Source organism: Agelaius phoeniceus, chromosome 14 (genome assembly GCF_051311805.1).
Source record: "Agelaius phoeniceus isolate bAgePho1 chromosome 14, bAgePho1.hap1, whole genome shotgun sequence".
In the NCBI taxonomy this organism is placed as follows: domain Eukaryota; kingdom Metazoa; phylum Chordata; class Aves; order Passeriformes; family Icteridae; genus Agelaius; species Agelaius phoeniceus.
Window position 1 is genome coordinate 16,685,633 of NC_135278.1, and position 26,664 is coordinate 16,712,296.

The 26,664-nt window shown below is 42.3% G+C and overlaps 2 protein-coding genes across 3 annotated transcripts in view; both read left to right on the forward strand.

Annotated features, from left to right (window-relative positions):
* LOC129125755 (connector enhancer of kinase suppressor of ras 2-like) overlaps nucleotides 1-7,799 on the forward strand; it is a 175,980-nt gene extending 168,181 nt beyond the window's left edge. For both annotated transcript variants that reach the window (XM_077185925.1, XM_077185926.1), the window contains exon 25: nucleotides 432-7,799. In XM_077185925.1, the coding sequence (XP_077042040.1) occupies nucleotides 432-647 (216 nt within the window). In that variant the 3' untranslated portion in view covers nucleotides 648-7,799. The remainder of the gene's footprint in view (nucleotides 1-431) is intronic.
* Nucleotides 7,800-8,464: 665 nt separating this feature from the next.
* APOOL (apolipoprotein O like) lies at nucleotides 8,465-23,022 on the forward strand. Its single transcript, XM_054641474.2, has 9 exons — nucleotides 8,465-8,564; nucleotides 11,751-11,855; nucleotides 13,704-13,823; nucleotides 14,855-14,909; nucleotides 15,055-15,153; nucleotides 15,471-15,562; nucleotides 15,935-16,021; nucleotides 17,583-17,739; nucleotides 19,426-23,022. Exons 1-9 carry the CDS (start codon nucleotides 8,553-8,555, stop codon nucleotides 19,521-19,523), a joined length of 825 nt encoding a protein of 274 aa, XP_054497449.2. The 5' UTR covers nucleotides 8,465-8,552; the 3' UTR covers nucleotides 19,524-23,022.
* Nucleotides 23,023-26,664: the final 3,642 nt, after the last annotated feature.

Below are 26,664 nucleotides of genomic sequence, written 5' to 3' on the forward strand. Positions count from 1 at the left end.
CTCTGGGCACCTGTGCCAGGGCCTGCCCACCCTCACAGCCAGGAATTCCTTCCTAATACCCCAGCTAACCCTGCCTTCTGGCAGTGCGAAGCCATTCTCCCTTGTCCTTAATCTCTTTATGTTTCTATTCTTAATGCTTTTTTTGCAGCTTTAAAATAAAGTTTCAAAGAAACTCAAAATCCTTTGAAGCAAGTATGTTCCATCTTAAGGAAAAAAAAAGATTATTTGGCACTCTGTGTGGGCAAATTGTAGCATGTGGCACAGACTGAGCTGTCAAACAGTTTATGCTGTAATAGTTCCTGAATTTAGGTAAATATTAAAGTTTCCACAGTAGTTTTCCTGGCACTTGGCATTAAAGTTAAGGAAGAAATAAAGTGCTGGAATACAGAATTGCATTTTGACCTGTCCTATGTCTTTCTGGAATTTGCCAGGCAAAGGAAGGGGACCTCACAGTTATCAACAGCCTTCTGGACGATCCCAACTTAACATCCAAGAAGTTCAAAGATTGGAAATTAAAGAACTATGAGTTTTTCCTGGACATTTGTGAGTACAGTGCTGCTGGGAAGTCTCAAAACGGAGCCTCTGAACTGGCAAGCTCAGCCCCAATGCTGACACACACACACTCCTTCATCGAGACTCACGTGTGACAGGAGCCTCAGCCTGGTCACTGCTGGGTGCCTGACAGAGGCAGGCAGACAAACCCTGGTGAATTTAAGGTACTCAGCAGTACTGTAAATACTTGGGTAAGAGAATAGTGCCACAGGATGCCTACTACATTGCATGAGAAGACAATAATATTCTTTATGAATTTTTTTGTTTGCTATTATCAACCAATGTCCGTATCAAGCTCTGCATTAGGAAGAAGCGGTGCAGAAGTGTAACTGAAAATAAATACCAGTATATTTAAAGTACTGTACTAAAACTCAGCTTATAGTATGAGCTCCTGCAATCATTTTATATATTTAGATATATATAAATACATATCTATGTATATAAAATGTAACATGGTAGTTGACATTTCCTTTTAAAATTCCCTAAAGTTCACATTTTCACACATTTTTTCTTGAGAAAAAATATAAAAATGAAGACATGAATACATTGGCCACTCTTAGCGATGAACATTTATTTTTGCAACATTTCCAGGTAGTGACCATCTTTGCAAATAAAAGGACAGAGTTATCAAAATGTAAACTCAATCCCTATAGTGTGCCTTAAAATGTACACTGTACATCTAAGAAATAGATCCCAGTCTGGCCCTATGGGCACTCTGTACATGCCATTTAAATACTGTGTTTGTAACGTGCTGTGCCTGCCTTTCAACGAAGGAACACGAGCAAGCAGGTTTGGCACAGAGGTAAGATACGAGTAGAACAATATTGGTTGTTCACTAATGCTGCAACTTAAATAGGTTTTAATAGGATTTGAAGTATTTCATGGTGAAAGAAAAAAGAAATCTGCACTGAGTAAGGTACATACTGCAGGTTTTCATCGTTTCTTCACTGTGAATTTAAGTGACACATGACTGTGAGTCATAAAATTCAAAAAAAAGCATGGGAATGAAGCTAAAAAAACCTCCTGAACTAATCAATTACATTCTCTGATACACTGACATCTATAGCTGAGTTAATAATTCAAAATTATGTAATGTCTGGCAATAATTTTTAACTGCTAGCAGTACACTTGCAAGTGGGTGAAGTTATTCAAAACATCGTTCAAAAACCAATCGGTATTGATTGGTTTGGGAAGACACACAAGTCACACAGTGGATTTCACTCCCTTGACTGGGTGAGAATGGTTTGGAAGAATCAGATTTTGGGGAAAATACTTGTATTCTTGGGGGGGGGAAAAAGATTGCTCTGAATGCTACTGAACATAGATTTCAAAGCCATTCACAGTTTGCTTTGTCTCTGCCTGTAGAATAGTTCTAAAAGGCAGAATGAAGGGGATGTGAATACAGCTGATGTCATTTCACTGAAACAGATTTCACTGATCATTTTTTCACAAGATAAACCTAATTGTCTCTCATCCATCAAGGACTGTAAAATTCATGCAGTTCAGTATAATAGAGGAAAAAATGTCATCTCAGTGAGGTCCTAGTGTCCAGGAAGAGATTTCATTATTCCAAAGCCAGACCAGGTGAAGGTGTCCTGGGTGTTGAGTTCTGTCTCCACAGAGCAGTTGAGGGGGGCTGACCTTGGCTGGACAGGAGGGGAAAATTGCCACAGGAAAGCTCCTGGGTTGAGACAAAGACAGGGAGATCACCTGCTGGTGGTTATTGTAGGCAAAACAAACCTGACTTGGGGTAAATTTATTTATTAACAATTTAAAATACCATTGCATAGTGAGAAACAAAGACAAAATTAAAAACACCTTTCCTTTGCCTCCTCCTTTCTTTCCAGGCTTAATTTCATTCCTTCATTTTCAGTGAGCAACAGTATAAATTATAGAATCCATTTAGAAATTAATTCATATTATACATGCAAGCAGTGATGGGATGGTCACAGAAATAGTTACATAGATTGAACTGTCTAAATTCCTAAAGAAATTTAAATATGCCTATTGTTTCAAACCCAAAAGATGGTTTGGGCTTTCATAATTAAAATATCTATATTGTTTCCAAATAGCTTTCCAAAAGGATTTCAAATGCCACTGCTTCATCACTCAAGACATAACTTGGCAAATTCAGTGAAGTCACAAGTAAGCAGAGAATACTACTTAGAGATACAGCTGAAAATGAGAAACATAATTGGGAAGACAGATTTCTCAGAAATGACACAAATAGTAGGGAAAACAGATCATCTCTGTTTTAAGTTTAAATACAATTTCTGTAATATGAATAGATGAGATAAATAGTAGAGAGTTCACACTTTTGCTCAGCTTATCTTTAAAAATCTTTCAGTGTCATGAGATCATCTTTTCTGAAATTCTTGGAATTGTGAGTCTGCATTCTGCTCTTGCAGAGCAGCTCTCAGCAAATGTGATTTGCACTGAATAGGCCAAATAAATTGTCCAGGAGATTCATGAGATGAAATGAGATGAGATACACTGGAGAAATTCCCTCTAATGGGCTTAAGATTAACTGGGAGAAAAGTCTGAACCATTTGTCTGGCATTGCTTGTGCCTTAGAGCAAGCAAAATCTAATTGCTAAATTAAGCAATACAAAGACTTTATTCTTTCACAAATGTCAGCTGGCATTTGGAAGCCATTCCACAAGAACTTGTCATTCTCCTGGCACATTTACTGAACCCCGCCCTGCAGCCCTTCCCTCTCAGCCATGGGTTCTTCCTTCTGGATGTCGGTTCCAATCTAAATGGACTGCAGAGAGGGATGTGCACAGTCACCACAGCACAATTATTTGGATTTTCACCACCTTTGAACTCACTGGAATGCAAAGTGCAATACAGAGAATGTATTTAAAAATTCATGCACCAAATCCTGCTTGTGTATTAAAGTACATCCAATTCTCCTGGACCAACAGGTACTTAAACACACAGTACAAAGCAGCAGGAATTGTTGTGGTCGTTTTGATGCCATATTTTTAAGTAGGAAAAGAACAAGGCTTGGCTGTTGAGTTCCTCAAGGGAAATAAATAGCACCTGTACAATAGATTTATTAATTTACCAGTTTTCCTGTCTGAATTCTCAGGTAAAACTTGGTTTTTAACATATACAACAACATGGAAATGTTGTTTGAATGTGCTCTATTTAACTGAATCTTATTAAAGTTAGCGTCTTCATTCAGAATTCCTCCAGGTAAAATATCTCAGCCTATACACTTTCTCTGACACTCCACAAGCTGAGTCTTTTTGTTCTGGCTATTTTTCATTACAACTGATTTAATGCTCCCCCTGAGCTACTGATTCCCCTCCTTTTTTAATACTGTTCTGTATTCAGTGACATGTCAGATCTTTGAAAGTGTCTTAACAGCTCTCTCGGCATCACTTCCTGAGAGAACCAAGACTATTTTTCTTGCTTTCATTACTTTAAGTGAAAACTACCCTGAGCTTCCTGTAATTGACATGAACAAAAATCAGAGGAGGAGGAGGAGGGGGTTGTTATCAGTACATTCAACTCTGGCTGCTCCCTTTTGAGCTGGGAATGTGGTGCTCCACTGGCTTTTTCCAAGGAACAAGAAATGAGTGCTGCAGAGAGTTGTACACGGCCAGTTAAGCCCCCTCTCCCTCCTCTCAGCAGTTACTGCTCCTTCTCCAAGGTCCTGTGAAGGACAGCACAGGTACCTTTGAAGGAGCTCCTTTACAGTGGCTCTGGGAAGGGCTCAGCCTCCTCAAAAATGGTACAATTCTTCTGCTGACCTTTAGGAGATTTCACTTTAAATGTTAATAGGACCTCTGGGAGAAAAATGAAGAATCTGGTAGAAATTGTTTAACTCAACAGAAATCTGAGGAGAACAAAGAAGATTCTTATCTTTGTCCCAAGTAATGCAAATCAGGCCAAGATTATCACAAACTTTATTTGCCATATTCTTTCCTCATGTGCTCTTACTGTCTTCTGAAGTGATAAAAGCATTCTTTCTGCCAGAAATAGCAGTATTTATGTCCAAGGTGATATAGCTGGGGCCTGTTGATCCTTGAGGAGAGACAGCAGAGCTATTTTGTGACAATTCACCAACAGTTTATACAAACCCTTGGTGCAGTGGGGAACAAAGTCCTTCAAAGATGGTTTGTGTAAAATGACCCTTGGCTAAAGCACAACAAACCCAGCCCCCTCTGCAATCAATGCCTGCCAGCTGCCCCTGAGCTAGAGATTGCCCCCAGGGAATTGAATTATGCTTTAAACACTCAATCTGTCAGTAAAGCAAGTCTTGTGTCTCTACAGAGGTTCTGACAGTCCCCAGAGCCAATCCTAGGGAGATTCCTTTAGGAAGAGAGCACAGGCCTGTCTGTATTGCTGGGCCCCAGCCTGAACCCCATTCAGGGCACACCTGGCTTCCCCACATTTCATGTTAGAGAAATAATTCTCAGTTGCCTGGGTCTCCCAAAGGATTTTATCCTCTCCTCAGTTTTCACAGTAGGGAAATGGTGCTTTAGGGCAGCCAGAAGGGCACAGGTTTTCCATGGTAGATTTTCCATATACTACTTGCCTTGGGCCACAGCACATCACCTTCCCTGTTGCCAAAGGATGTTTATTTTCCACTAGGACAAAAAAAATGGGTAATAGCAGGAAAGACTGGAGAAGCACTATTAGCTATTAGTTTATATTCAGTATTAAAAAGCTCTTTTTCTTCCAGGATGTTTCCCTCACTAAAGCTGAGGCTCAGGGTAGGTTTCCCAGGCAGGATGCTGTGGGGAAGGGTCCTCCATCTCCTCTCTCAGATGAATTCACACTGTGTAATGTGAATTCACAGAGCCTCAAGGCTGAGGCTCTTGATGGGTGTTAAGTGGGCACAAATCTGAAAATCCCTTCTGAAAATCACACCAGAGCCCTATCAGCTGTTGTATGGAAATTTCATGGCTATTTAAACCAAAACTAGTAAGTTGTATTTCCTTACTTGGTGTTGATAGTTATTTTCTTTGCTCCCGTTACACACAAGTGAAATGTGATGTTTCTGATCAGTTCCACTCTCTAACATGTGGGCAGGGAACACTCCACTCTGGATATAACTAACAGAAAAAGAAACATGTTTTAAAGCTTATTTTCTATATTTTACGGGTTATACTACTACTCCAGAAGGAGGTTTATAAATAATATTGTTTAAATTTTTATCAGGTTTGAAGACAGGTGATATACTACTGGGACCTCCTCTTAATAAAAATATTTAAATAATTCAGACAGAAACTGCCTTCAGGAAAAGAACCATATTCACTCTTAATGCAGGCCAGACAGATATATCTTTATTTTTATCAGGAATATACATGTGGTAGAAGTGACAGTTAGGGACTTTAAGCATTAATGCCACTGTGTGAGCAGTATTTGAAAGAAAGCAATGTTGTAAAAATGATCAAATACATTGACAACCTGCTGTTTGACCAGCTAAGCCCTGTAGCTTCTGTCCTCACATTTCTAGAATATTGTTCATCCTCAGGCATTGGTGAGGGTATCAATACAGATCTTTTTACTAACAGTAAATGTGTCTGTCCGAATGCTGCAGATTAACTAAGGCTGTCACATGATACATATTAACTATTGCATTTTTTCACTAGCAACCACATAACAAATGCATCTTAACAAACTATGTTCGCTGGCCAAAACACCAGTAAGACCCTGTTACCAGTTAAGACTTCTGTTTTACTGAGAAACAAGGATTTCAGCTTAAAAATCTGATGAGAAAACAGGTTAGGATGTAAGAGAAATGCACTAGTATTAATAAATGTTTTACATTTGACACATACTGTATTACAAAGACAATATCCTTGTAAGACCATTAATTGCTGGGCCATAGGTGACTTCCATCTAGGTTACTACTAGCTAATAAACCTTGTACAGAGCCTTTTTTAGATAATGCTTACATGTATGGAAATGTATGACACCCTTGTACTATGGCTTGCACTTTACTTGCATTAAACTGTGAAGTAGGCTGTAGTAATGTCTTTGTATATTCAGGGGTTGAAACACCAAAGCACTGGAGTATTTTACTGCTGGTGTTCAACCTGTCCAACGTGCTGACAACGTGTATTTTGCAAACCCCACCAACTTCAAATCTTTGGCAAATAATGCTATGGGGTCTCCATGGTCTTTTTTTGTTTGTAAATATAAACATTCTTACTGTTTCTGTAGCAATAGGAGGTTATAAACCAAACTTTCACTAGGACTGTTTTCAATAACAAAAAAAGAAAAAATCAATAAAAATCTATAGCGCCTTGTAAAAAAATCATGGAGACTCCATGACCTGTGGGCATTTTTGTTTACAAGCAGTTATGTATATATGTATTAGAGGCAGAACTGTTATTTATCACGAAGTTATATTGTGGATGATTCTTTCTTAAATAAATATATGTTTTCTGTCATTAAGAAAAATAAGTATTTTAGAGCCATCTTGAGAAGTTTGAAGTGTCAAGCTTCAAATACGAGTAATCTTCCATGTTTCAGCCTTGTTTTTCTATCAGCTGGGAGATGAACTGAGAGGCAATGGAAAACCACCTGTCCATGCCAGGGAAATGCTGGAGTTGTACATTTTTGAGCATTCTGCAACTTTTCTATAGTGCCCATCCTGCTTAATGCTTTGATGAGCAGATGCTCCATCAGTACCACAGTAAATCCCTCAGCTCGTGGATGCTACAGAGAGAAAACCAATGGTTCTAGACTAATACAGGTCAAACAAGGTTTCAACCCCTGGATAACACAGTATTTCTTCAGTTTCACAACAGTATTTTTAATTTTATACTTGTCTATGTTGAGAGATAATCCAATAGTTTCTATAGGCAATGAACATTAGGTTTCTTTTTTCCCTCTTTCCAGATGAGTTCTGTGTGAATTACTGTAACCGGCTGCGTTTTCTATCACAGATTAATAACTTGTTAACTTTTTGTGTGTCTACAATGAAAATTTATGAATGGAAAACTTCACTGTGTGTTGCTCACTGGGCATATACCTCATGGTACATTGCACAGACGTGTAAGTCGTAAGTTGCACTGCAACATTAAAAAAAGGAACATATTGCTCTTTTTTCAAAGATATTAACTTATTTAAGAGATATAGTCTGTACATTATTTAAAAAAAACAAAAACAAACATTTATTCTTCCTAAATTCAAACAAAGCTTTTGTTTTGGGGAAAGAAAAAAAAAAAGTTGTAAACTTCCGTTGTAAATTTGGACTTCAATAAACGAATTATCTGCACTTAGATTGTGTGTTTATGGGGGATTTTCTGTGTTCTGAGGGCGATCCTGGCTGAGGGCGATGCCGCCAGGCCGGGGCGCGATCCTGGCTGAGGGGGATCCCCGCCCACCTTAGGGCGATGGCGGCTGACACAGATTCTCAGCCCGACTGAGGGCGATCCCGCCCCGGGCGAGGGGGATCCGTCCCTGCCCGCTTTAGGGCGGTCACGCCGCGGTTGAGAGAGATTCCTGCCCTTCGTTAGGGCGATACCAGCTGAGGGCGATGTCCGCCTCGTCTGAGCAGGATCATCCCTGCCCGCTGTGTCTATGCCGGCTGAGGGCAATCCATCCCTGCCCGCCTCGGGGCAATGCCGGCTGAGGGCAATCCATCCCTGCCCGCTTTGGGATGATGCCCGCCCCGGCTGAGGGCAATCCTTCCCTGCCCGCTTTGTGGCTATGCCGGCTGAGGGCAATCCATCCCTGCCTACTTTGGGATGATGCCCGCCCCGGCTGAGGGCAATCCATCCCTGCCCGCTTCGGGGCGATGCCGGCTGAGAGGAATCCGTCCCTGCCCGCCTCGGGGCGATGCCGGCTGAGAGGAATCCGTCCCTGCCCGCTTTGGGATGATGCCCGTCCCGGCTGAGGGCGATCCGCCCCTGCCCGCCTCGGGGCGATGCCGGCTGAGGGCGATCCCGCCCGGCCCGAGCGCGGTCCCGCCCCGGCCCCTCGGCCCCGCCCGGCGCGGCCCTTCCCGCGCGCCGTACGCGGCGCTGTCCAACATGGCGGCCAAGGTGAGTGTCCGCCTGCCCTCAGGCCGGCGCTGCCCCGGCCCCGCGGCTCCGCTGCCCCTCAGGCTCCGCTCCCGCTCCTCCGCCGGTTCGGGACAGCCGGGGCGGCTCCGTGCGGCCCCTCGGGAGCGCCCGGCCCGCCCGCGGGTCCGCCGGTGCTGGCGGGAAGGAGCCCCCGGTGCCGCGGAAGCCGGCGGCAGGTGGAGGAGTGGGGCACGGAGAGGTCTCTGATAGTGTGGGATGGGGGGAAAGAGCTGGTTCGAGAGGTGGTTAAACTGCACAACAGGGAATAAAAGCGGGGTTTCTCTTCTGGTGCTTCTCCGTGTACTCGCAGCCCCCGAAACACCTTCAGCTCGAGGAATATCAAGATGATAGTTTGGTAGTGACATGATAAAGTGCTAGTGGTGCTGTACATCACTAAAACAAGGCTGTTAAAATCGTGCTGGTACGAGCTAACAGGGTTACAAGTATGTAAAATATGCTAGTTGTAGGAATAATACAGTGTCTTTAAACAGAAAAACATGCATGTAAAGATCTAAGCTTTCTCACAAATATTTAGACAGGTTTTCCAGTGTTGGCAATCAAATTGATGAATTGGTTGCTCTCACATGAATCTTCATATTTACTTTTTTAAAGCATTTAAAATGTGAATGTGTCTATATCTGGAAAGGAAAGGATGGTGCCAACGAGGACAGAAATGAAAAGAAAGCATTTTGCTTTAGTTTGTTAAGGCAAAAGAAACTGTCTTTGGCTTTGTTGTCTGGCTGGGTGATCTTGAAGTAATTTGGTTGGCTTAGTACATAAATGTGAATGATTCAGTACCTTTAGTGAAAAGTGACATAATTTTATGTGTGTTCTTTATTATTTACTATGAAATATTTATTAATAAGAGTTTTATTCTTCTTAAGATTTCACTCTCTGTGGGTGACTTACCAAGATTAAACCCAAATCCATGGAGTAGCAGGGAGTTGAGGTGAAGTGGAAGGATCTGTTCCGTTTGTGGGGGGTTTTGGTGGTTGGCATCAGAGATTTAAAGGACATACCTGAATTAGGATACTGGGTTTGGCCTGCAAGCTTCTGGCATTCATGTCTTGTGTAACTTGGGAAAATTAACCAAAAGGATGTGAGACAGTTTTGGGATCCACCTCAAGGCATCTGAGTGGTAGGAGAAAGTCATAAACCTGTGACTCTTTATTCTTCAATTAACATTTTTTAATGGAAAATATGATACGAGGTAGCTGCTAAATTTTAATCTTATTTTACCCTGGCCAGTAGAGTCCCATTTTGTGATACAGAAGTTGTATATTTTTTTATATAAATCCACGCATCAGATTTTTGCATATACTCCACTCCTTTTATTCCCTTTGTTTTGAGGCAGTTCCTGCCTTCAGGGCAAGTTTCCTGCTCCAATTCTTGAAGCAAGCACACAGAATTTGCAGTTTCAGTGGGAAACAATGTCTTGGAGATTAGCATAAATTAACTGTATGGTTTTATTATGGTTTAGTTTGGATTCTGCATCTTTTGAGTGGAAGATAGTGAATTCTTTGTAGTGATGTAGCTTTTTAATTTTTTTTTTAAATAGAATCTGTATTTTTTGATCATTGGTAAGATTCCAACACTTTGAAGCAGATTGTTTGAAATGCAAAGAATTAAAGCCAAAATTATCCAGGTACATTTGAGAGTTTTATTATTATTATTATATTTTGATTGGTCTTACCCCAGTTCTACTATTAAGAGGCATAGCTGTAACAATTTCCTGCTGGAGAGCATATAATGCATTTCTTCAGCAAATAATTGCTGTTCAGTCTTTTCATCCAAAATATTGCCATGTCTGTTTGTCTTTGGTGTGTTTTTTATTTCTGGGGAAAATCCTTCAGGTGGTCAGTGTTGTAGGTCAGGCCCTTGGCAGTGGTGTTACAGGGAATGTTTTAATAGTGGCCACTGACCTTTCCTTTGGTGCTGCTTAGCTCTGTGTGTGTGCAGAATTCACCTCCAGAAATGTCACCTGGCTTTTGGACCTGCTGCAATTTCCTGGATTCCTCAAAAAGAAGATTTTTTATTTATTTGGAAGCCAGTTATCAGCTGATGTTCTGGAGTCATTCCAGTGGCTGAACATGCAGTCCCAGGGTGTTTCAAAGCTCCAGCCTGTTGCAGGGGTTTTTCTCTCTGCTTCTTTCCTAGTGTTTGATATAAAAATATGATCCTGCCATTTCTTAATTCTCAGTAACTTGTGTGGAAGTTTTCATAGGTAAAACACTTACTGGTTTCTCTAGCTAAACAAGATATGATTTTTGTTGTTTGATACATAATGCCTCATAAGGAACTTTTAATAAAATAATTCCAATAAATTAGCACTAAAAACCACTTGGCTAACTGAGGTCTTTTTTAGTGCACCTTGTGATGAGATAAGGAGCAGCTCCATGCAGGGAAGCCTCTTTAGTGTAGTCAAGGTGATGTTGCTTTGTCTTTCACTCTGGTTCTTTGTGATTTCAGTAGAAAAGAGTGAAGCCCTCTTGGGATAACTGCCTGTGTAAATGTTAGCCAGTACAGCTATTTCCTTGGATCTTTAAACATTTATGTGTTTGTCTGCAGGCACCCAAAAGTAAAGCAATTACTGTCAGTCAGGAGCTGGACCACTTTGATCATTCCCTGTATGGCTTTCTCTTTTACATTCAGAACAGAATCCATTGTGACTTTTAAAAATACATTATTTTTTTTAACTGAACAATGCAACTTTCTCATGCTCTATCACTTTTAAATTCAATTTTCCTTCTAGTGTCTACTGAAAATTGGTGTCTTGTTCTGGTAGCATGCTGTATGGAAATAAGCAATCTGAATTATGATAGGCTTAAAATAGGGGTTCTTTAAATAATTCTTCAGAGATGGAATTCCTGCATGCTGAGTAAATTACAACTGAATTTACCCTAACAAGTGATGGAAGCATCAGTGTGGCTTTGAACACAAAGTTTTTCCTGGTGTTTTAGACACAAAATTGTTGTCAGGGATCTTTAACCTTTTCTTTACCATTATAATTTGAGAAAATCTTTGTATAAGTCAGAAGACATTTCTAAAAGGCATAATGCTTAAAAAAGGCTTTAAAAGTGACTTGTTTAATCCCATATTTGATCAATCCAAAGGGAAATTTTACTTTCAGCATTAAGACTCCCTTTGTTCATCTCTCTGTCCCAGGTGGCAAAGCTGGCTGCTGTTTCTTCTGGGCTGCCATTTATATGTATTACTGTATATGCAGCAACAGAAAAGGAATCAAAAAGTCAGCTGGTGAAGCCAGATAAGGTATGAATCTTCCTCTTTTTTGGTCTTTAAAATAATGCCAGAAAAACCTGCAGAATAGCAGCTCTGTCCATTGAATTACAGTAACTAAAATAGATAGCAAATATGTGATAATAAATAACTGACCACTATGGCTCAAATAAAACACAAAATGTTATTAATATTAAAATATTAAATATAAAATATTAAATATAAATATATATTATATTATAATTATAATATTAAAATATTAGTGAAGTTTTATCTCATTTTCATTATTACAGAATTTCAAAAATGAAGTCAGAAAAGGTGAAAATAGAATACTAACTGATGAGTCCTTCTCTAAAGTGCAGTTTCTAGCAGTACACATCCACACACATGCCTTTCCCTTATACTGAGTCATTCTGCTTCTAAGAACCCACACCATTATTTCAGTTTTCACTTCCAGAGAGTGAAGTCCCACTTGAGTAGAGTCAGTTTGGAACTCTAGAAGTTCAGAATTCCACGGAGAGGCTTTGTGTGAACACTGAAACACAGGGGGAACACTGAGGGTTTGCAGGCTTGAAAACCCCCTTGAACTGCAGCACTCACAGGAGCAGAGCTGTGTCCCTTTTGCTCAGCTCTGTGTGTTTGCAGCACTCAGGGGAGCAGAGCTGTGTCCTCTTTGCTCAGCTGTGTCCCTGCTGCAGAGCTGTGTCCCCTTTGCTCAGCTGTGTCCCTTTTGCTCAGCTGTGTCCCCTTTGCTCAGCTGTGTCCCCTTTGCTCAGCTCTGTGTGTTTGCAGCACTCACAGGAGCAGAGCTGTGTCCCTTTTGCTCAGCTGTGTCCCCTTTGCTCAGCTGTGTCCCCTTTGCTCAGCTCTGTGTGTTTGCAGCACTCACAGGAGCAGAGCTGTGTCCCTGTTGCTCAGCTGTGTCCCTGCTGCAGAGCTGTGTCCCCTTTGCTCAGCTGTGTGTGTTTGCAGCACTTAGGGGAGCAGAGCTGTGTCCCTTTGCTCAGCTGTATCCCTGCTGCAGAGCTGTGTCCCCTTTGCTCAGCTGTGTCCCCTTGCTCAGCTCTGTGTGTTTGCAGCACTCAGGGGAACAGAGCTGTGTCCCTTTGCTCAGCTGTGTCCCCTTTGCTCAGCTGTGTCCCCTTTGCTCAGCTCTGTGTGTTTGCAGCACTCAGGGGAGCAGAGCTATGTCCCCTTTGCTCAGCTGTGTCCCTTTGCTCAGCTGTGTCCCCTTTGCTCAGCTGTGTGTGTTTGCAGCACTCACAGGAGCAGAGCTGTGTCCCTTTGCTCAGCTGTGTCCCCTTGCTCAGCTGTGTCCCCTTTGCTCAGCTGTGTGTGTTTGCAGCACTCAGGGGGGCAGAGCTGTGTCCCCTTTGCTCAGCTGTGTCCCCTTTGCTCAGCTCTGTGTCCCTTTGCTCAGCTGTGTCCCCTTTCTCAGCTGTGTCCCCTTTCTCAGCTGTGTCCCCTTTCTCAGCTGTGTCCCCTTTGCTCAGCTGTGTCCCCTTTGCTCAGCTGTGTCCCCCTTGCTCAGCCCTGTGTGTTTGCAGCACTCAGGGGGGCAGAGCTGTGTCCCTGCTGCAGAGCTGTGTCCCTTTCTCAGCTGTGTCCCTTTGCTCAGCCCTGTGTGTTTGCAGCACTCAGGGGGGCAGAGCTGTGTCCCCTTTGCTCAGCTCTGTGTGTTTGCAGCACTCAGGGGGGCAGAGCTGTGTCCCCTTTGCTCAGCTGTGTCCCCTTTCTCAGCTGTGTCCCCTTGCTCAGCCCTGTGTGTTTGCAGCACTCAGGGGGGCAGAGCTGTGTCCCCTTTGCTCAGCTCTGTGTCCCTTTCTCAGCTGTGTCCCTTTCTCAGCTGTGTCCCCTTTGCTCAGCCCTGTGTGTTTGCAGCTCCCCATTTACAGCGCTCCCCCGCTGACCTCCCGCTACGTCGAGGAGCAGCCGGGGCCCCTGCAGCAGCAGCTCACGGCTCTGAGGAGGACGACCAGCCACTATTTCAGGTGGTGCCAGGTAAGGGTTCACCCAGCCTTTCCTGCTGTTCTCTCAGCACTAAACTACTGAAAAAACAGGTTACTTCCCCCTTGAGGGTTTTTTTGGCAGGTCCTTGTCTTGGTATAAGATAATTTTGGATGGAAAATGAGCCCTCCTTCTACAGCAGGAGTTACACTGGAAAATTCTTGCTGGGAGAACTTAAGGGTGTTTTGGAGTGCGAAATTCCAGGTGCAGTCCATGGAGAAGGAGCTGCTTGCAAAGGGCAGTAACTGACATAAAAGACAACAGAATGCATCCCATGTATCTGTTGCAGCAGGCTGTTCCTCAGGAGCCATCAGAAACACCTCCCAGCTCTGTTACCTCGTGTTCCAGCTGGAGAGGCAACTGGTGCCTGTCACTGCTTTTGTACATGCTGGGAAACTGCAGCTTCACCCTGGCTGTTGGCCAGAGATGTTGCACTTGTGTTTTGCTTTTGCAAAAATTGTAGACCCTAACAGTTGAAAACAAAATTCAAAGTGTCTTCATTTTTTTCTGTAAATCATGATTCCATTGGTCTGTAAAAATGTTGTCAGTGACTGCATGACTGAAATACTCTTGTTATAAATCTGTACCAAACTTCTTAATGCCATTAATCATTGTGAGTTCCTGCCACTGAATAGCAGTGACCTCTGGTGGTATAAATTCGGTGTTGTTCTTTCAGTTTTCCTGGGAAAGTCTCTAGGGAAGAGAAGATTGTATTTTATAATTGAATTTTCTTATACACTTGGTATCCAGGTGTTTTCCTACTCTAGACTTCCTGAGATGTCAGTTTTGAAAGGGAGCTTACATTTGAGAGATTTTTTTTTAATTAATTAGTTGCCAATGTCAGTTTTAATAATATAAGTGTTTGTCACAAAGAGGGTAGATCTCTGCACAGCCGTTCTAGAAGGTCACTGGTTTGGGTTTTTTAAAGTTACACAGTATTTCTTTGTCTCATTGTGCTGAGATATGTGTGAACAGCTACTTTTACAGAGATTTTACTTTCTGGTTTTGTTTTTCTTTCCTTTTAGAGTGTCTATGTCTTTATTAAAAATGGAATAACGGATTCAATTCAGTTTGGAAAAGGTAGGCAAGTCACATCTCTGTCTCATTTCATCTATAAACTCTCAGTAAAATCAAAATTTTCACCTTTCTTTCTTAAGTGGGAAATAAAATGACTGACACTGAATTGCCCTTCTTCTTTTTTGTCTTTTTTTTCCCCATTTCTTAGATGCTTATGTTTACCTGAACAACCCCCCCCCAGAATTTCTTCCCAAGGCCGCTGTGATTTCGGTGTCAGGCCTGGCTGGTGCAGTGCTGGCAAGGAAAGGTAGGGCTGCCTTGTTTTCATGACTGGCCTGGGGGGTACAGAGCCTGTAACAGTTCCAGTGGGCAGAATACTCTTCTGGAACATTGGCAAAAGCCTGTGGGACTAAAATAAATTCCTGGTAAATGAAGGGACATTATTGATTACTGTTAGGAGCTGGCTCAGAGCTGACAGAGCAGGACTAGACAGACTAATGATACAATTCTTCATAATATTGGAAAACCTAGTTTGGGATTATTTGTCTTTGCATTTAATTGCTACAAGTACTTCATTTGCATTTCATTTTAGTCTAATTATTCAAAATATTTGGCTTTGTTCAGGTTCTAGATTTAAGAAAATTGCTTATCCATTGGGACTTACTACTGTAGGATATGCTGTTTGTTACCCAGCTCAGTCAGTGGTCATTGCTAAGGTAAGGTTCTGCTTTATCTGGGGTCATTTCCAACACAGTGGGACAAATTTGGATCCTTTAACCTGGTGCTCCATCTCTTGTACCAACATTGACAGCACACTGTTTGCTGATTAAGGTTTGATTTAATTTGGAGTAGTCGGTCTAGCATGGAAATGTTCCCTGTGGATTCCTAATACCAATGTTCCCTGTGGATTCCTAATACCAATTTAAGCATTATTTACAATTTGCTTGATGTAAGGGAAATATGTACTAGATCTTGAAAAGTCAATGCTTTAGGATGTTGAGCATGTTCTCATGTAAACAGGATTCATTTCACTTGAATAGTCTGTATTTTAAAGACTGTTGTTAAATTCTGTTTTTCTAAAAAAATAGGTAACAGGGAAAAAGTTACGTTATGCAAGTCACCAGACCTATGAGGCTGTGAGGTCACTGTGGGCAGACAAGGAAACTGTCACCAAGGTAGGATTGGGAAGTCATTACACCTCACACACTGAGAGGGAGCTTAGACAGTTGTGGTCTCTTCTGCTGATGCTCTTTAAGGTTTACTGATGGTGTTAAGCAAGGCACAAACCCCAGTCTGATCTTTTTGTCCCTTCAGTGTTTAATTGTTTTTACACCTTCCACAGCAGTGGATACTGAGATCCCCTCTCAAGAGTAGTCCCATGCAGGGTGCACCAGAGAAGATTGAGTTTCTCTTTAGAGCTCCTTTTTTATCTTGGCATAAAAGATCCATTTTGATTCAAGCTTTAGTCTTAAGCAGCCTCTGAATTTAGACAAAACACTCAGGATCACAGTAGGTAAGACTGGCTTGCTGCTCTACAGCCCTTATTTACCCTGTGATATGAATTGTCCATGGCTGATTTATTTCTTCTCCTTGCCCTGTCCTCATAGCAGCCACAGTGAATTAATGGTCAGTAACCTCTTTATATTCACCTACTACATATGGAGAAGTTAGCAGGGTTTTTGACCTGATTCTCTTCCCCACTATAACCTTCTCTTACAGAGCAGGCTTTCTATCTCTGATATAATTTTTCTTCTCCTCAGAATTGCCTCTGAAGAAATTCTGAGGAGAAGAATTTCTCTCCTTTTTCTGTTTTAGGGGATTTTGTGTGTGGTTTTTAACTGAGGCAGTCAAAATAGGACACATTAAACAGCTGAAGCCTTGCCAGCAGAGAGTAGAGGGCAATATGAACCTTCTGTAAATTACATATGGAATTTGGGTTAGTGATCCCAGAATTAAATGTGGGGTTTATCCAACCCAAAAGGTTTTTTTTCCTCAAGTGGAAATTTATAAAACCTTGACAAAAGTAGCACTTCCCAAGTAAAATTGCAGCTTTGCACAGTAGTTTTTCATTGATCTTTTCAAAGAAAATTTCAGTTTCTCAGTTACATTAACATGTAGAAATATTTTGCTTTAAATTTACAGTGCTCATTGGCATGCAGTCCTCACCCTTCATTTCTTCTGAGAAGCACAAATGGAATTCTGAGTTTTGAAAATGAGATTCAGATAACTGTCATTAAACTGATAGCAAAACAAGAATTGATGTGGTACACACACTTCTCTTAACTTCATTTTTTTTCCCTGAGTGAAGCCTCTTCCCAGGACACATTATGTCTCATCACTAGGGTGTAGCCATGATTTATCTTTCCACCTCCTGCTAACTAGGGGTAGTGAGTGTTCTGTGAACACTCAGAGCTGTTTCAGTCCTGTGCAAGGCTAAAGGCTCCTCACCTGGAAATGAACTTGTGAAGGTCTGGGAGGGTCTCTGGTAAAACCACAGCTTCACTCATGCCAATTTCCCTTCTCCATGAATTTATTCTCTCTGATCTGTGGGGTTTCATGAATTTTACTTTTTCCAGCTGTGCCCCTTGTGTGCAGCTGACTAGTTGAATATCATTGCATGATGTCATATCTGAAAATAATTTCATAAGATAAGCTCCCAGGCTTGAAAGCTTTATTTTGCAAGAATGTATTAAGCATATACCCATGTGCTTTCTTTTATTAATATTTGGTTCACAGCTGCAGCAAGAGTCAAAACCAATTATGCAAGAAGATAAGAAAAAGAAGGGAATTTCTAGTACCAAACCTGAGTCTGCTGTTGAGTCAGGATCATTTAACAGAACTGAATCTTTTCCAGTAGAGTGTCAGAGTAATGAAGATCCAGTGCCTTCATCAGGTGAATTAAACATTTCAAGTGTAATCTCAGGGCAACTTGCAAATCCAATTAGTTGACTTAATTTTGCACTTACTCTTGCTCTAAACTGGAGCACACTGTCAGTGCATATTATTCTTGAGAGCATATTTTACATGCTGTCATTTAATACATATTTCAGAGCCTCAGGGAGGTGATAATTTTCTCACTGTGGACCTTGTCATAATAACAGAATTATATATTTGCTGTTCTCTCTCAATAATGTCAGAGAACCAATATTAATGTAAACCAGGTTCTTTCAATGGCCAAAATAAGGAATAATCCAAATGCAAGTCATACAAAAAGGTTTAAATTTGGATTATTATTAGAAAATTGAAGTCTCAAATGGATTTCATTACTTTTAGCCTCTGCTAACAGCAGAGATGATCCATAGTGGAATCAAAGAGGGGTGTGTAATTGAGAAATGAAGCATTGGATTTCATTGGGCTGGGTTTTCTGCAGTGGTTCCTTGTGCACCTTAAGTGGTTGAGATAATCAACCAGATCACATAACAGCCTGTTTACCAGACAAGAATTTGGTAGTCCAACTTTTAAGAGAAAACAGTGGAATTACCTATTAAAGGAGAACTAAATTTGTTTTAAAGTATTGTTACCTTTTGTAAGGGTAACTTCTAAATTTTATTTGTTGCAAGGAAATCATTTGGAAGGAAGGAATTGTTACCAGAGATTTATTTTTTTTTTCTGGAAAGCAAGCAGAACATACTTGGATGAGGGTTTTAGTATTTTTTTCCCCTTTATTTTCACTGTAGTATGCATTAGCATCTTTGCTTTGCACTTGAATTTTTTCTGATTTAGTTTGTGGAATGCTTTGATCTGTTTTTACACTTGCTCCAGGCCAAACTGTCTGTATTGGGTTTGTGTTTATAGATCTGTCGTTGCTTTCATAGGTGGAATTAGTTCATGTCCTTAATACAGCCAAAAATATCCCTGCCCTAAATGAATCTGTGTTGCCAGAGATGTTTATTTTCTCAGTCCAAGTGGGGCAAAGCTTTCAGGAGAATGTAACACCCTTTGTTGGATCCAGTGATGGAGCTAGAAAAGAAGCAGATCAGGAGCAGGAGCCCCAGCCCCAGAAAAGCTGCCTTTATATCCCCCTGGATGCTCTGGAATTGCAGCAGCATTAAATATCTCAGCTGTGCTCTGTCCTTCAGGCAGTGGGAGGCTTCAGTGCTTCACCAAACTCAGTTTGTGCTTTCTGGAAGCTCAGGAGTGAAACCAGGTGAGAGTGCCTGTCTTCATTTGGAATTCCTGCCATCTGGCAGCAGCTGCAGGGAGATCTGGCAGGGCTGGTTGTGGGATCCAGCTCTGCTCCTGGACAAGGAACACCAGGGAATTTTTTCCATGCCTCAAACTTTCCCTTCCTTTCCAAGTGTTGGGCAAAGCATCACAGTTTCTTCTCTCATTCTGCTGGGGTAGGAAGTGGAGTTGGAGAGTGAGAAGAGGTCCTGCTCTCCATCCACTGCTGTGCTCAGTGTTCAACCTGCCCTCAGCCTCCTTCTTAAGACACTTTGAACTGGAGCAGACAGATTTTGATCTTTTCTAAGTGTTTGGTAGTACAGAATTCTCAACATGTATCATCACTAAGCTTTTTTTCCTTACAGCTCAAGTATAAGCATACTTTTTAACCATATTTCTTCACTATCTCTAACAGGAAGAGTGAAGAAATCAAAATTTAAGCCTGATCCAAAACTTGCAGACCATGGTCAGTCCAGCCCAGAAGATGTGGACATGTACAGCACCAGGAGCTAAGCCAAGTCTGCTTTACAAAATGCAAAATGTTACAGATAAGGGGGAGGGAAGAAGGGAAGGAATAATCTTTACAATGCATACTCTGTGAGGTATAATTTCATCAGATATTTTCTTATCTCCAATTTGTATTATTGACTTACATGATTCTGTTTAGTGCTTATTTTGTTCCTGACTCCATATAAGCAGTGGGAATTCACTCAGTGTCATTAGTGAGACACTGAGAAAACAAGATTTGTCAGTGTCTTCTCCCAGTGGGACTTCTGTGTGCCAAACTTGCTAATAAATGTCACTTCACAAAGGATATTTGAAAATGCAAACGTATCTCTGCTTTGGCTCAGGTGTTGGGTGATCTGAATGAAGAATGTGAGGGATGGGGCTTGCAGAGGCTTCTTTGTCTTTTATCTTTCAGCTCTGGAATGAAGTGCAAGTTCCTGCTGGTCTGAGTGTCCTTAAAATCCCCGTGGTTGTATGATGTGAACAGCATTGGCTTTAAAGCTTGTGTAAAAGAGTCACTTTTTTCATTGCAAAATAATTTGGTACTCTTTGCCTCTTTCACAAGGGTGAATGGAAACAACTCCTTGTCCTGCACACCTCTGCTGTGTTCAGATGTCTCTGAAGTTGGGCAAAAACACACAACTGATCTCTAAACTTCCTTTCTAGACTATGCATCAGCTTTCACTACTTCTGATACTTGGAAGAACTGTGTTTGAATTGTTTAATCCATGAAACTGAGTCTGAATTTATATAAAATCCATTAGAAGTGTTTAGGAAGTTGGAGATCTGTAGTTTCAAGGTTTAAACTGCTGACAGTAAAAATGCTGAAGTAGTAGGCAGCCAGCTTTTTCATCCCACAAGTTTGTATGCAATATCTCATTGATTTTGGTAGGATTTCTGTGAAATTTGGTGTTTTTCCATGAGAATGATATTAGAAATTAAGTTTCTTAGGATGAAGCTTTCAAACACTGCTTTTATCACGGTGCATATCCCTGTACTTCTGTTTATCCTCCATTTCTCTTCATCCTGTTACCTTTTAATTAAAAGGAAAATATGGGCTTGGCTGTAAAATTGAGGGGGAAGCAAGAGAGACCATACGAGCAGATAGTGTGGATGGAAGGCTAAAGCCTGAACTGCTGCTGTTCTGAGCACTGGGATGTGATGGGATATTGGCTCCTGCTCTCCAGAAGAAGAAATTTCACAACCTGGTTTCTCTGCAGGGCTGCTGATGCCAAGTCAAGTGACCAGTGAAACACAGGCAGAATTCCTGGTGTCCCTGTGGGATCAGCAAAGTTGTGAGGAGGTGCTGCAGGCTGGAATGTGCAGAAGGCACAAATGGTGAATGAGCAAGAGAAGAAAAGCTTTTAGGATGGGTCAGAAACAAATCGTTATTTTAAAATCCAAATTTCAGGGGAAGTGTTTGTTGGTCTTTGTTACACAGAGTCCAGTGCAAGGTGAAGTCAGAAAATGTGAAGTTTAAAAGAAGAATTCTATTAGTGAAAATTGCCTGGGACAGCTGACAGGATTTAATGTCTTTTGTTTCTTTAATAATCTCTTAAAGGTCCAGGCAACTGTCAGAATTCAGGCAGCAATCAGAGGATATTAAATCAATCTTCAGAGAGCTCCTGGACATGACACATTTAGTGTTTCATCACAGAGAGAGGAGTAGAAAAATTAGATGGCTGGGCTTCATATACCAATTCCAGGGAAACAGATGAAGACATAAGTGAAAATTGTGAAGAAATTATCATTTTCAAGTGCATGACTGAATGCCAGAAATTGTATTATCTGTCTCCCTTTGATAACATTCTGGATAAAAACATGAAGGAAAAGCCATCTGCTCTACTCCTAAATTGTTAAATTCTAACTTTGAGTGATGTGCTAGCACAGCAAGTCAACAGCAGAGGTAAGATGATGCAGATTTGCTTGGATTTTGCAGGAGTTTACTGTGCTGATATTTTTCAGGCCATAATGAGAAACTGTGCCCAGGGATTGTTCTGGTGGGAGCTGCAGGGTCTGCCCCTCACATCTGCCCTTGCCAGGAGAGCAGCCCTGGGACCCTGCCTGTTCCCTGGTGCCAGGACCTGCCCTGCACTGCCCAGGTGCTGAGGCCATTTCCAGGCAGGTCTGGTGGGGCTGGCTGGGCTCAGATGTCCTTGGCCCTTTGGCTGGGCAGGCAGGGCTTCCATGGCAGCCCTGGTGCTGTTCATGCTGTGCATGGCCCTGGTGCACAGAGCTGTCCTGGGGCTGCATCTCAGGCTCTGATGACTCCTTAGGCCAACACTGGGCTAGAACTAAACCTGAGTTAAACATCATAACTTAAAAGGAGTGTTCCTGGCCACTGTGATGAACAGCAGCAGCAGGAGGGGTGCAGTTCTGTGGCTCACAGAAGGAGTCCCTGTGCTGTGCCATGGTTTGGTGGTGACAGGAGTGAGCAGCACAGGATTGTTCCAGCTCAGGGTTTGCCAGGTGGCTGCCCCATCCCTGGGAGTGCCCAGGGCCAGGCTGGACAGGGCTTGGGGCAGCCTGGGGTAGGGGAAGGTGTCCCTGCCCAGGGCAGGGGTGGGAGAAAATGGGCTGCAAGGTCGATGGTGATGCTGCTGATGTTATTGCTACTTTTTAATTTAGTTTTTTCATCACCTGAGATTTCTCTTTCTCCTCAAGGCAGGGTAATTTTCTGTTTGTTTCATTTGTATCACCAGCTTTTGTTTGCTATCCCCACACAGTGGGGTTAAAGTTAGAAGGTTTTGGTTGTGAAACAGGGACAGTTAAAGACAACTCTTCCCTAACTGCAGCCAAAGAAAGTGGGAGAAAAATCTGGAAAGTTTTGTATTCTGGCTGGGTGTGTTCTCTGCTTTCAGTTCAGACATCTGAACCTCCAGGGGTTATTTAATACTTGACTCCTGACTGCAAGGAGCTGTAGCCACGTGTCTGTATTAGTAATTTCTAGTAAAGGTGCTATGCAATGGCTTTAAAAAAGCAAACTCAGATCTGGATGATGCCATGCTTGTGAGTCCTGGGTAACCACGTGCCTGACTTGGGCTCTTGAAGATTTCAGACCCAATAGACAAATCTGTTACACTGAAAAGTTAACATAAAACATGGGAAAAGTTTTATTGTGAGACATGGTTTTATTAATTTATAGTGAAACACTTTGCAATGCCTCTCAAATGTATCCTTAAGAGTCACTTAAATTTATTTCACAATGCAATAATACAGTTACATAAAAGTAAGAATGTATATTGTAATTTTTATATAAGTTATATATTTGTGAAAAAATTGATGTCTTAAAGAATGGGGTCACATGGTATTTTATAATACAGAAATAGCTTTCATTTAATGCATGGGGTTTTTATTTATGGTTGATTGTATTCAATATAGAGAGATTTGGAGCTTGTTGATATTAATTTTTTATTTACATAAAACTGATTGTGATACTTTATTTTGTCATATCACTGTGAGGCACCTGGAAATAAAGGGTGATAAGATACTTTTTAAAAACTAAGTTTAATTTTTGTCTGTTGTTTTCATCTGTAGGAAAATTGTCAATTCCTTCCCTTTCAAGTACTTTTTTAAGAGTTAGTTTCTGATGACTAAGTCACATTTGGTTTATTAATGTTGGGGGAAAAACTTCACCCCTGAAGTACTGAAACACTCCTGGAACAAATCCCTGAAGCAACAGGACAGATCAATGCTCAGTGGCCTAAATTTTGAGAAGTGCTTCCATTTTCTTCTCTTGGTATTTTTTGTAAAGAATGGTGTAGTTCAGGACTTGGAAAAACTGAAGTTTTTATCCATGCTGGAGGAGGAGTGACACTGTTCAAGAAGGAAGCAGGTGGTCAATGTGTTTGTCTCAGTGTGACTGTGCCAGTCTTCCAGATTGAGTAATTTGCCAGGCAAGGGTCATAAATTATGTAATCCACGTGTAAACTAAAGAGTGAATTACTCAAAAGGAGGAGAATTGTGTGAAGGAGTAATGGGGCTGTTTTGATGGCACATTGTGCCTGTGATTCTTGAACAGCTTGGGAGATACTGGAAAGAATTGGAATGCAGCAATGTTGTTATCTTGTAGTGAAAGTTTGGAGTATTTTAGTGAAAAGCTGAAAACATTTTAAATCCAAAAGAAAGTGGGGTCCCACGAAGCCAATACTTTTTAAAAAGGCCAATCAGTAGGCACTGGATTGTGTGTGGGTTTTATTTTAAGTGCAGGATTCCCAGAAGCCAAGCTCAGCTATGTGCTGATGGCAAGCTGCAGCCAAGAAGGGCTGTGATGGAAGCCAGTCCAGAAGTCAGTGTGTCCTTCCTGCCCCTGAGGTGCTTTGTTGTGGCCCAGAGGCAGAGAACAAACCCAGTGAAACCCTGGGTTCACTGTGGCAAACACTCCTGTTCCAGGTGCAGTTACTCCTCTGTCCTTTTGTTTACAGACACAGGAGATGGATTTTGCTGCAGCAGCTGAAAGAAATTCCACTGCTGTGACCAGGGACTAGGTGTAAACTGAGCCTGTCCTGGTTCCAAGCCTTGGTAACCTTTTCTGGCCTCTATTTGTAGCAGTCCTGACAGCAGTGCTTGGGGAATCCATAGCTCGTGCTTGGTTTGTGTCACTCTCAGGAGCCCTGCAATGCTGCAGGAGCAGACTGGTCTCCACAGCCATCTTGAACCAGATCTGAATTAAGATTAAAGATCATGAGCAGTTCCATCTTCCACCATTAATTTTGGTCAGTAACTTTGGTTTACTTACATTCCTCTCTTTGAAGAAATTAAATGAGCCTGGATGTTGTTATAGAAGGAATAACTTGGCACTTGATTGTGCTGAGTTCCAGAAACTCAGACAATCAGAGGAGGAAATGGGTGTGCTGTGCAGTACAGAGCTCTCAGCTGCTCAGGTCTGCTGCCTCTGGGTTTATTTGCTGTTACCCAAGTGGGCACTGAAAACAGAAACTGACTCTCAGCCTCTGCAGCCCTTCCTGAGGCCAGGTCCAAACCTCTGCATCCAATAAATGCCAATGATGTAGCCAAGTCAAGAGTTTGGGGTTTTTAACCTGCCTCATTAGGACATCTCGCCCAAGGAAAAACTGCCCTCTGCATTTCTGCATCCTTGAATCAAACCTGAGAGCTCAGGTAAAGTGTTTGTTCACCAGCCAACGTGAGGCTCCCACTGAGCAGCTGGAGTGGAGCCAGAGGGGAATTCCCTGTCAGCAGGAGGATGGGGCATCTGCAGGAACTGCTTCTTCACACTTCTGCCTTACATCTGAAGAAGGATCCTGCAATTTCTTTCACTGAGGTAAATATTAATTTCTCTGTTGTGGTCTGTTGTAAAGCAATCTTCTGGCAGGACTGAGACTCTCTTATCTACTGCTGTAATATTAAGTGCAGTTGGGCTTTAGCCAAAGCAGTATTCTTTCAAGAATTTGCTAGCATTGATTTTTAGAGACCATTATTTATCCTTTGAAAAGCAAAGGTTAATGTTTACCTTTTGCTGTTAATGTAACTGTGCTTGGCATGTTTACATAAGCAGGCAGCTCCTGTCAAATTAGGAACTCCACGTTGGGATTTTCTCAGTTATGGATTAGTTTTGAAAGCCCTGTGCTAAGAGCAAGGCTTGTGCTAACTTCAGCTTCAATGCAGTCAAACTCCACAAACTTTGGGTGTAGCCTGGGTAGTGTTTGGGGTGACCACAGAGTCAGGATCTTCTTGTGCAGTGAATGTTGAGACTTTCTAAGGACTCTTTAAATAATAAAGAAGAAGGATGACAGAGGGTGTGCTAAGTGTCATCACTCATCCTTGCCACGTGAGTATTTTCTATTCTTTTCTCAGAAAAATGAATCAACAACACATAATGGTAGATGAATCCAATTACAGGATTCCCTCCTTCCCATCACATCCATCTTGGATGGCTTCAGGACCATGGCTTTGTCTTTTAAAACAGTGTCTGTTGCAGGAAATTGTCTGCAAATAGTCCAAGTTTGTTATCTGTAACAAGTAACATCAGCCTCCAAGGAGAAGAGAGAGGCTCCTGACAGGTACCTTAGTGTGTTGAAATTTATGTCATTAAATGAATACCTCACATCTGATTACAAAAATTCAGAAACAGCAAGATTAATGAGATACTTTTATGGAACTACCTTGTTTTATAAAGGAAAATATGCTGGGTAAGTTATCAGGAAGTTGTATCAGTTTTAAGTTAATTAGTAATTCTTTCTAGAGAAGGATGCTGTAAAACAAGCTCAAAATCCACAATCCACAGCAGCAGAAAGGGAAGTTCATTCTGCTGCTGGCAAAGTCTGGAAGAAAAGGCCCAGGATGTCTCTTCTGAAAGTGCTGCTGTGTGCCCTGGTCCTGGCCAGCCCCTTGCTGGGTGAAACTTCCCCACGTAAGAGCTGCTGGAATTCTGCTTTGTGCCTTCTCAGGGCAGGGACGTGGCCATGGCCACTGCTCTGGGCATTGCAGTCCCTTGGGGGACATTGCAGTCCCTTGGGGGGCACTGCAGTCCCTTGGGGGCATTGCAGTCCCTTGGGGGGCATTGCAGTCCCTTGGGGGCACTGCAGTCCCTTGGGGGGCATTGCAGTCCCTTGGGGGGCATTGCAGTCCCTTGGGGGCATTGCAGTCCCTTGGGGGGCACTGCAGTCCCTTGGGGGGCAATCCAGTCCCTTGGGGGGCATTGCAGTCCCTTGGGGGCATTGCAGTCCCTTGGGGGCACTGCAGTCCCTTGGGGGGCATTGCAGTCCCTTGGGGGCACTGCAGTCCCTTGGGGGCACTGCAGTCCCTTGGGGGCATTGCAGTCCCTTGGGGGCACTGCAGTCCCTTGGGGGGCATTGCAGTCCCTTGGGGGGGGGGGCATTGCAGTCCCTTGGGGGCATTGCAGTCCCTTGGGGGGCATTGCAGTCCCTTGGGGGCACTGCAGTCCCTTGGGGGCATTGCAGTCCCTTAGGGGGCATTGCAGTCCCTTAGGGGGCATTGCAGTCCCTTGGGGGGCACTGCAGTCCCTTGGGGGGCATTGCTGCTTGGGAATTCTCCTCAGGCTTTAGGCTGGCTTTATTTCAAACAACAGCAAAACAGTGCAGATGTGAAAACCTTGGTGAGACAGCTGCTGTCCTGTGTTTGGTGGCACAGGGAAGAGGTTACAGCCCTATGAATTAATTACAGCTGA

What these genes read in the sequence shown, in the direction of transcription:
- APOOL (XM_054641474.2), top strand. An exon ending in AGCTGGTGAAGCCAGATAAG is followed by an intron (nt 11,856 to 13,703) that starts GTATGAATCTTC and finishes GTGTGTTTGCAG; the next exon opens with CTCCCCATTTACAGCGCTCC. An exon ending in ACTATTTCAGGTGGTGCCAG is followed by an intron (nt 13,824 to 14,854) that starts GTAAGGGTTCAC and finishes CTTTCCTTTTAG; the next exon opens with AGTGTCTATGTCTTTATTAA.